General features: G+C 35.6%; 1 protein-coding gene across 1 annotated transcript; it reads right to left on the bottom strand.

Annotated features, from left to right (window-relative positions):
- Positions 1-2,588: 2,588 nt before the first annotated feature.
- LOC6638038 (glycine-rich cell wall structural protein) lies at positions 2,589-3,756 on the bottom strand. Its single transcript, XM_002061100.4, has 3 exons — positions 3,594-3,756; positions 3,060-3,302; positions 2,589-2,707 (listed from the first exon to the last, which is right to left on the bottom strand). The coding sequence occupies exons 1-3, from the start codon at positions 3,676-3,678 to the stop codon at positions 2,589-2,591; spliced, it is 447 nt and encodes a 148-aa protein (XP_002061136.1). The 5' UTR covers positions 3,679-3,756.
- Positions 3,757-10,553: the final 6,797 nt, after the last annotated feature.

The following is a 10,553-nucleotide window of genomic DNA, read 5'->3' as shown; positions in this document are numbered from 1 at the left end:
TTTGAAATGTAAATAAGCTCGAAGCTATGCATATTAAATTCATTAAGCCTAAATCACATAAGCTGGCTCGAAGTCATGCTTACAAAGAAAATTGACTTGAGGGCAGCGCAAAAAGGTGAGAGGCAGAGTCATTTGCGAAGGAACTTCAGAATTGCAATGGTTCTGCCATAACTAAATTTTCCAATCATAGGTTTTTCTTTTTTAAGCCAGCACACAGTAGAAAAGATGAAATTTTGAGACTTAGCCGGAGTTGGGCAGTGGAGGACAATTGTCTTCCTACTAGAGCGTTGAGTGTTTTGTTTTTAATAATCCTTATGATTCAATTCATTTAAGCATGACACTATATTCGGATTTTTATTAGGAACTCAAATCGAAATGTTTTACAAAAGTTAAGCCAATTGAATTTTCAATGTATAGTTAATTTAATTAAATTTCTTTTCTCAACCAGTTCATATTTCTGGTTAGTAGCTTAGTTTATGGACTATTTCGTTTGGGTATGTGTTATACCCAACTATCCAATCGAAGTTGGAACCACACTACTGCAAATTTGATCATAAAATGGCTATACCCGCCATTTGTGATCTGCGTTTTGGGGAATTGACGTTAAGAAAACAGATTTTGGTGGTAATGGTGGCCTTGCCGCCTGTCAGTCGCCGCTACTCGCCCTCGTAGGAGGGGGCCCACTTAATATAGAGATTTATGCTAATCAAGCAAAAAGTATTTGCCAGAGGGAAGGGAGCGATGGCCCTGGCCATTCTTCCAAAGCCTCCCCTTACCCTCCCCTCTTCATAACTAAAACCAAGTCTTCATCATGTTCATCTTCGTTTCTGTGTCTCATCTCCATCTCTTTGTCATCTCTTTGGCTGGACTGGACTGTGGGGAACGTCGTCATTTCAAAATGAAAGTGAAAATTCTTATGTAATATGCTAATATTTCTTGCCGCGCCTCTTGGAGATTCGGAATTTTGTTGTTGTTGTTGTTGTTGTTGTTGTTGGGTGTGTGGACTATGAGAGATTTTTTGTTTTTTTGTGTCGAGAAAGCGAGGAAAGAAGTTTTTTTCCCCTATTTATATTATATTTTTGTTTCTTTTTTTTTGGGCAATTTATTAATTGACAGGCAATATATATATATATGCGAGGTGCGATTGAAAAGTTACTTAAGACAAATTTATTTTCTATGCGAATGGGGCTTTACAACCTTTTAAAATTTTTTATATTCAACGTAAAGTTTTGTAACAAATATGTTGAAAAAAGTAATGAAAACAGATCAATCTGAAAAGAAATCATTAAAAAGGCTTTTGGAACACCCCTCGTATTTATTACAGACTGTTGTTGTTGTGATCTCTATATAACTTTTTATTTATTTATGCACATTTAGCCATGTTTGCGCTCAAATTAATTAATTAAATTTTAAATGTGCGTGTAAATAGAAAGTTTTATGCGATTTTATTTTTAATATTTATGCATCTATTTACCTTTTAGTTATTGGTTTCGTTTTTTTGTTTTGTGCTTTGCTTTCGTCTTTTTTATTATTAGCATGTTTTTTTTTTGGAATCGCTTTAAAACAATTTATTAATGCACATAATTTCGGATTAGATAACTAAGAGTCGGGTAACAAAAAGAAAAGAGCAATAAATATAAAAAAGAGTTTGCATATTAAAAATCAATTAATCTCCAGAAATATATCATTTGATTATTATAGGCTAACAAAAGTAAGAAAAAACCGAGAGAAAAAAAAACAAAGAATAATCACAGTTTTGCTGTATATCAATAATCAATGCCGAATATTCTATACTCTTAGAAAATGTAAAAGAAAACGGTTACTTATTTATTGTATATAAGGCTGCTATATTCTATATGCCATATACCTCAGTGCTGACCTTTTGAACTACTGAAAATAGAAGCCATAAATATTTCCTAGCAATTGCAGGCACAAGGGGGATTGTTCCTTCATATTTTCTGACTTGGAATACATATCTTTTCATGAAAACGAATGAATGAATTTCTCTCATTTGGGCGACAACGATTCACTATAGCAATCTGAAATGCTTTTGTGATCCTTCTTTAATGGTTTTTCAAGTTGTATGTAAAAGATATTTAAACCAACCAGAAAGTTGGGAATAAGATTCCAGTTGAAAGATAAGGTAGACATTTTTTGCTTGCAGTTGGTTAGGATTTTTTGAACTCCTGTCAATGTTTCTTAGTTTAACGATTTCCGATTGATAAAGTAGAGCAAAGACAATTAACAGAAAGATAATAAAAATGAATAAAAAGAGAAAAAAATATATGAAAAACATTTGCAATTACATGGAATTTAAATATATATTTATGGTTTTTTTTCTCTTAGTTTTTTGTTATAACTAGTTCTTTTTTTTAATTATAATTATATTTTAATTACATCTAATTACACCAGAAAGTGAAAATGTAAGAGATATTCTTGAACAGAATTTGTGAAAAAAAAATAAATTAACTAAAGTGTCATGAGGTACACACTTCAGGCGAAAGCTTAGACTACACATGAAAAATTGGAGAGAATAAACCCGAGCAGGAGCAGGACAAATACCAGTACCATGCAGTCAGACCTTCTCTTCAGTAGGGATTATTGCAGCAGCAGTTCTTAATGAGGGCATGTTCGTAGCAGGATTTGGCATAGAGTAGCGAACAATCGTAAAAGTTGCATTGCTGTGGACGCAACTGCGGTGTGGCAGCTAAAACGAAACGAGCGTAAAACGTCAAGCACAAATTAATTTCACCAGTTACACGGCTGGGTCCAAAAAAAAAAAAAAAGAAAAGCATTAAGCTTCAGCGGTTGGAAAATTGAATAAAATTAATAAATGCAAAGCGATTAAAAATCGCACATAAATAATGTTGCCCAAAGAGGCATTAATGGCATACGGATTCGTATTCGTATTCGTATACGGATTCAGGACTATGCTGTTGCTGTTGCTGTTGCTGTTGCTGATGATGATGATGGTGATGAGGAGTTATTGGGTTTTTGGGATCGAGAGATTGTTGGTCTGAAAGCCGCAGCAGCAGCCGACACCACTATTGATTAATTACCTGGAAAATCGCAGCAACAGGCATCGTGTATCATCTTGTGTGAGCAATAGCTATAAACGGATGAATCACATAGCGGACAGCCAGGAGGCTGCTGTTGCTGTTGTGGGGGATAGCCAACTGGATTATAGCCAAAGCCACCGGGACCGATGGCATTACCGCCACCAAACCCGCCATTGCCACCGATGCCGCCCAAGCCAACAGGTCCCAGGCCATTACCAAAGTTTTGACCACCAAACTGACGTGCTGCAAGGAAAATATAGAATAAAAGTCAATCAAAAAACAAAACACTCCTGTAACCATCTAATGAAATATTTAATTAATAACGATTTAAAGAAGCATTGCAATATGAATGTATGAACTCAAGAGACAGAAAGAAAGGGCACAAACTAACTAACCAGAATCAAAGCTTTATTTGGCCAAGACCTGAATACCTTTCTAGGCTATATGAAAATGATTTTTATATTTCAATTTAAAGCTTAACCACAATTATGACAATTTGAAGAAACGTAATCGTAATGATACTTTTGAACATACCTGAACTATCTTGTTTGGCCAAAACGTTGCCGCAGCTGATCATTGCCATTAGGCCAATGATGGCCAAACTGTGAATGCGAATCATTTCCGTGTGACGATACAAATGTTTCCCGTCTCTAGGTTGGTGCTGCTGTTTAGACTGTTGTATGTGAACTGATCAACTGATCAAGCATCGATCTGTCCATTCAGTCCATCTAACCACCAATCTAAAATCCATTTATCTATCCATCTATTTGACTATTTATTGATGGAACACATGGCTTTCTTCGCTTTCAATTCGGTGTTGTTTGTTTTTTTTTTTTGTTTTTGTTTTTTATGGTGGCTTTTGTTGTGTGTGTTTTTCTCTATTGGATTTTATTGTGACAAATTTGATGGCACCTTAGTCTGACTTGATTGACATGGGGCGAAAAGATCTCTAATTTCTGATTATAAGCTTTCAAAATCTTGTTTAATGAAAGTTATGTAGGAGGAGGCAGTGTCGATTAAGTAGATGCCCATGACAAGTTGATTGGCAAAACTCAGCCAAAGACTCCTACACATCATCATATCTACTTTGTTACTTCAACTTCAATTTCCAAAAATCAATACCAAAAACAACACAAAAATTTGGAATATGCAATCTGAATTTCAATCAGAGTTCTCATTTCGTTTGTCACACGTTTGGTTTGAATTTTTGGGAAAATCAATTAATGTTGCTCTTCGGTTTTAGGAATTTGCCACCTGCAGCTGTTGCAACCTTTTCAACTTTTACTTTTCATTTATATCTCTCCCTCTCTGTTTCTCTCACTCTCTTTTACAACAGGCAACATTGGTGCTTCATCTGTTAATTGCTTCATCTCTCAACATGTTTGGTTGGCATCAGTTATTTTCCCAGCATCACGGAAGCACACACAACACACACTCACACACACACACACACACAACAAAAAACAAATTGAAGGGGTCTTCGTCTCCGCTTATGTAAAATTAATAAGACATAAAAATAAATTTCGAATTATGCGCATAAAACAAACATAAGAAACGATTTTGTTGTTTATCGTTTAAAGCGAAACGCAAAGTAAAAGTGTTTCCAACTGACCCGCTGACAGAGAGCTTAACCACAACAAAAAAAAAAAAAAAACGAAAAAGGGTTGAGGCACTACGGATTGGCGCTTCATGTGGGATACCTGCTAATTGATCGTTGGTCTATAATCTAGGTCGGAATTTTCTCATTATGTTAATTGATAGAAATGATGTTAATCAATATAAGAAGTGAACAAAAAATACACGAAAATTGGTTCAAGATTTGATCTTGTTGATGCGATTGATGGCTTTAGATTAAGTAAATGGTAAAATGCAAAATAGGTGAAATTATAATGACGAGGTTATTGGGAGCAAAGAGAGAGGATCTTGTCTTTACAATGTAACTCCCAAAAGTGGTAAGCCCTTTGAGCTCTGCCAGAGATTAAGGCTGATCCAAAGCTGTGTTGGAGTTCAAAATGAGAAGCTATTCAGAAGCGACTCGGACTCAAAAACGACCTTGGGACAAGACGATAATTTGGCTAATCAAAGACTCCAAATGATGAAGCTTTGTGGATACTTTCGATAAGTTTATCATTCTTTCTATTAGAGATAACTTTTGCTTGGTCATACTTACTTCATTTATCTGTTGAATAGCATATAACTTTTGTTTGCATACATACAAGTTGAAAAACCTAACCCAGTTAACCCATTTTTGTATGTCTGTTTGTAGTTTCAGACCAAAATCAAGCTCGAGTTTTCAGAGTTTAAGTTTGTATTTGTAATCATCATCATACAATCGTAACTTCTTCTTTTTCTGTTTCGTCTTTCTCTGTTCATTTTTCTGGTTTTCTGTCTTGTGTGATGGTGGTGCAGCTTTGGCCTGGTTGTGGGCCACAATCATAAATGACTACCAAATGTAATTTCATTTAATTAACTGGCCACTTTTGCCCAGCACACATACATACATACATACATATATGTATAAATGCGGTTATGTGCATGTATTTTTGATTGAGCATTGGTCAGCAAAGGGCAAGCAAAATGTGGATGTTGCCTCAAGACCAAAAATGTGTTGAATGGTTTTGTCTCTGTTTGTGATGTTGAAGACTTTTCTTATCATTTTGGACTATTTTTTTGTCGCAGCACGCATAATGTCACAATTTAAATCTGTAAGCCAATCATGTTGTGTGTACCGTCCCCCCTCCGATGTGTGTATGTATCTATGGCCATGTATCTCAATTTGTAAGTGCAACAACATAAGCAAATGGCCTTTTGACAATACCAGAACAATGCCAACGCGTACGCTAACGTCGACGTCGACGTCGACTTTGACGTCGACTGCGTGAATGAATCTGAGTTTTTGGCCCTGTCGATTGGGCTACGTGCGTCGCGTATCTGTGAGATACTTGTGACGTAACCGCAGATGCCGCATTACTTTTACCGCGCGCGTTGCCATCACACCTCCTCCCGCTCCGCACTTTTACCCTCTCTCTGTTAACACTCTCTCCCCGTTACCACATTGCTGACTTATTTATTGGTTTTCGTTTCGGTATCTCGCTTGCGTTTGGAATTTTTCATCGCATTTATCTCTTTGCCTCGACATTGTCGGCGTCTTGCGAGTTTTGCTTCTGGTGCAAACAGGCCACTTTCCAGCAATGACCTCAATTAAATGCATGCCACGCCCAGCTATCACACCTGCCCTACCTTCTGCCTTGTCTTTCTCTCTTTTACACACACTCTCCCTCTCCCTCTCTCTCTCTCTCTCTCTCTCTCTTTTTCTCTGTCGGATTTTTTGCTTCCTACTGCAACTTTAGCTCAGACCCTTAAACATTTCTTGTGGTCATGCATTATTTGATGACCACAAAATTCCTTTTGACATTGCAAAAGTATGGCAAAAAAAGGCTTAGCCTAGTTGACATCAGTTCAGTCAGTCAGCCAGTTAGTCAGTCAGTCAGCTAGCCAGTTATATGTTTATTCAAATTGCTGCTGACATTTGTGGTGGGCTATAGAAAATAGTAAGGAATGGCAGTAAGAGAAAAAAAGGAAATGTAAATATTTAAATTGCCCAAATTCCGCCATGACATTTATAAAATTCTTGTGTTTTATGTGATACCCTTTCTCAACTAACATTGACTCGGTTATAGCAGTTGGCCAAAAAACATGCTTAAATAAAAATAAACAGATTAACAATTGGAGTGATATCTATTAGATAATTCCATATCGAAAAACTTATTAGTTTGTTGTTAAGCTCTTCGTTAGTGCATAAAAGTATTCCACTAGGTAGATTCAACTTCAAATATATGTAGTTGGCCAACAATAACAATTTATCAACAATTTGATTTATTATAAATAATAATCATACAACAAAATTGTGTTGTCTCTTCTTCTTTTGGCTTTTGTTGCTGTATTATTGTCGCCTAGTATGAATTCAATATTTGTACTCTCACGAATTGTTTCAGTTTTCAATGTTTGTTCGATTATTTGTACAAGTTATTAGGTAGTGAAAACAAAATGTTGGTATACAAATACCAAAAATATCTCACTCAGTTCCTACATACATACATATGTATGTACATACAAAGAAAAAAAAGCAAAAAAAAAACCAATAAAACAAAATCAAATAAATGAAATAAATAAATAAACAAACTACTACTACAGCAACAACAATGGAAAATTCAGATGAAAATTTGTCAGAAGAACAAAAAAAGGAAGTAAAGTAATTCGTTTCAACGACTTTGATGTACCATGCATTGAAATTATAAGACCAAACGCAAAACGGATATGGCTATTTTGATTTATTTCTAGTGCTGATAAAGTTTATGCGTTTCGCCTACTTTTAAATAAAATTGTATTCTCTGACTTTGATGAGCCATAAAACTGTTTTACTTGAATCATATTGAAGAAGAAAACCCCGAAAAGGTTCTGAAACGGGGAAAACAACATTAATTAACTTAACCCAACTAAAAAGTGACCTTAATGCAACCTTAAAACAAAAAACAAAGTTAAACGTATTGGTAAGGGAAAACAATATGAACAACAATGAAAAATATTTTTAATTTAATTAAGTAAATGAAAAAGAAATTGGCACATGCCACAGATACACTGAAAGATATGAAAAATAAGTAAGGAAGTTTTGGTATGAGAAAATATTTTGATATTAATTATGTGAATAAGCACTTTTTTGGCAGGTTGTCTGCCATGTTATCTCATTGGCAGACTCTGCTAACCACTTTAGAGCTGTAAAGCTAAAACTAGTTTGGAATTATAACCCTTTTTTGCATTTCAACTAATGTAAACTTCTGTTGTGACATACATATATTGTATGCCTTTGGATTTAGAAGGTTTCAAGCTGATAAAGATAGAAAGATTTATATTTAGGGCAATGAGTCCAAATTAAAGCATATGTTGAAACAAAAAACATTTTAAAAGTATTAAACCTAACTATATCATATACATTTTACATCCCTACAATTGAACAATTCATTTCTGTAAATCTTATACAAAAAAATTCTTTACAAAAAAAATATACTAACTTAATCCCTTCGGGGACTTAACCGTAGAAAGGGACTTTTATACCATTCATTGCCATAAAGTTTTGAGAGCTTTTTTAAAGCCCCTTTTGTTTTCGCTTAGTGTAGTATGTGGTCGTAGTTGTAGTTGTAGTTGTAGTTGTAGCAGGTATAAGCTGGATATAAGATACAGATGGAGATACAAAATGTACGATGACTACCAAAAGTCCACACACGTTCGCATAGTTGCCAAAAATGACGAAAAATATGCAAATAAGCTTTATTATTTGACAGTTTCTATAAAATGCAAAAGCCACAAAAGGCAACAGCAGCAGCAGCAGCAGCAACAACAACAACAATAACTTCATCAACGTCAATGAAACTTCTGCTGGGGGGATTGGGATAGAGAGACAGGGACAGGGATAGGGACAGAGACAGAGACAGTGGCAAAACTATAGATAAGAGGGAACAGAAAGAGCAACTGGGGAACCATAAACTTGTCCATCCAGCGTAGAAATGTATAAGGCACCTACAACATCCCGCTCTTCCATCTCAGAAATCACCTCATCAGCTCTACCTACCTACCTACTTTTGCTCTACTGCTCTTTATCCTCCACGAAACAAACATACATACATAGTTACTCATACTACGACATACCTATGTACATACATATGACAAACTGAAATGCAATAAACAAGTTGACAACTCTGACAATTTTGACAAGAGAAACATGTTAAATGCTCAGAATTATGACAAGCGACAAGGAGTCGAAGCTGAAATGGAAACAGCACCGAAAGCGAAGGCAGAACAAACAGCCAAAATGGCATAAAGAATAAGTAATAAGCATGCAAATGTGCCAAGTGGAAAGGAGATGGGTAGACCAACAGACAGGCAGATAGAACGAAAGGGAGAGATAGAGAAAGGGAGATGAAATGATGAGAAGGCAAATCTCTTGATACTGATATAGTTACTATTACAGTTAAAGTTACAATTACTCTCGCCCCACCCTTACTCCAAGTTCAGTGGCCAACTCATGGATACGACAAATTATACTTTTGCCCAGCACTAGCTCGCACTTGACTTAATTACTCACCAAAAAAAGTACACACACACAGAAACAAAGACGAAGAGAAAGAAAGAAATTGAAGGGAAACTAAATGAAACAAAATATAAGCAGTTTTGGTTCATCCCGGCAACATCAAATTCCCTGCCCACCCACATATCCCTTACCAACACTATGCTGGCCCACTCCCAAATGTATACTCTAGCTGCGAGTGTTTCTTTACCATTTCGTTTCTATCTTTGTATGTATGCATCTAAGTACCGTATCTGCGTCTCCTTTAAGTGCCATGGAAAACTATAAAAGTTGTTAAGGAAGCAGCAGCAAAGTTTCAGACTAAACAAAGTAATTGATGAAGTTGTTGGGGCGACAACAGCAACGACGAAAGAACGGGCAGGCTGTTGGTGTGGGGTGAATACTGTAGGGCGGGGTTGGCCCCCCTCCCAGAAGTAACAAAAAAGTCAACAAATTGTAACTACATAGGCTTAAGAAGGGTGTGTGTGTGTGTACGACAAAATCGTTTGTTAGTTTGTTGTTAATCGAAAGATAGTCTTAAAACCATTTCCCAGGGCAGTTTACCCGAATTTATCAGAGTTGCATTTTGAAATTATTGAAACAATGCGAGATTGGATCATCTCTAGGATATTAATTTGAACTATACTTTAATATGAACATAAAGATTTTATTTTTAGGTTTTATTTTCAGTTTTTATTTTTCAATATTATTGCTCCTATAAAGTTTTCGAATTGCCAATTTCTGGCCGGATTTCCATTGATTTTACCATTATACAATGTAACAATTTCAACATTTTAAAGTGGCAGATACTTTTTCAAATATATTCACTCAAGATTCAAGTTTCGATTGTGTTTATGTTCGCATGTGTTTTTAACACTCGAATGGGTCTATGTGGGAGTGTTTTTACGGCCGATAACAAAAGAAGTTTTGCTGCTTGTATGTTCTTTTATTCCACTTTTGCCCCCCTCAATCCCGCCAATCTCTATCTATCTCTATCTATCTCTCCATCTCTCTCTTACTTTGTCTCTTTTTCTCTTCGTTGGTTAGTTGTATGTACTTTTGAAATGCCTTTGGGCACAAAAATTTATTTGCAACTTGGGTGAAATTGATTTGCAAATTTACGAGTTACGCAGATAAAGGGACGGCACGAAATGAGATAAAATGGTATACATAGATATATACATATATATGTATATATGTATGTATCTAAGAGATACAAAATTATGACAGTCGACGATTAAATAATTTTATTTGCTCATTGTTGCTACTATTACAAAGTCAACACAATAAAAATGACCATTCAACGAGCTTGGCTGTGGCTTTGGCTTTACTTAGCTCTGATTTTGTGTTGCCGTTGTCGTTTTTAGATTGTT

Source organism: Drosophila willistoni, assembly GCF_018902025.1.
Source record: "Drosophila willistoni isolate 14030-0811.24 chromosome XL unlocalized genomic scaffold, UCI_dwil_1.1 Seg141, whole genome shotgun sequence".
Classification (NCBI taxonomy): Eukaryota; Metazoa; Arthropoda; class Insecta; order Diptera; family Drosophilidae; genus Drosophila; species Drosophila willistoni.
This window is presented reverse-complemented; position numbering and strand designations above follow the sequence as displayed.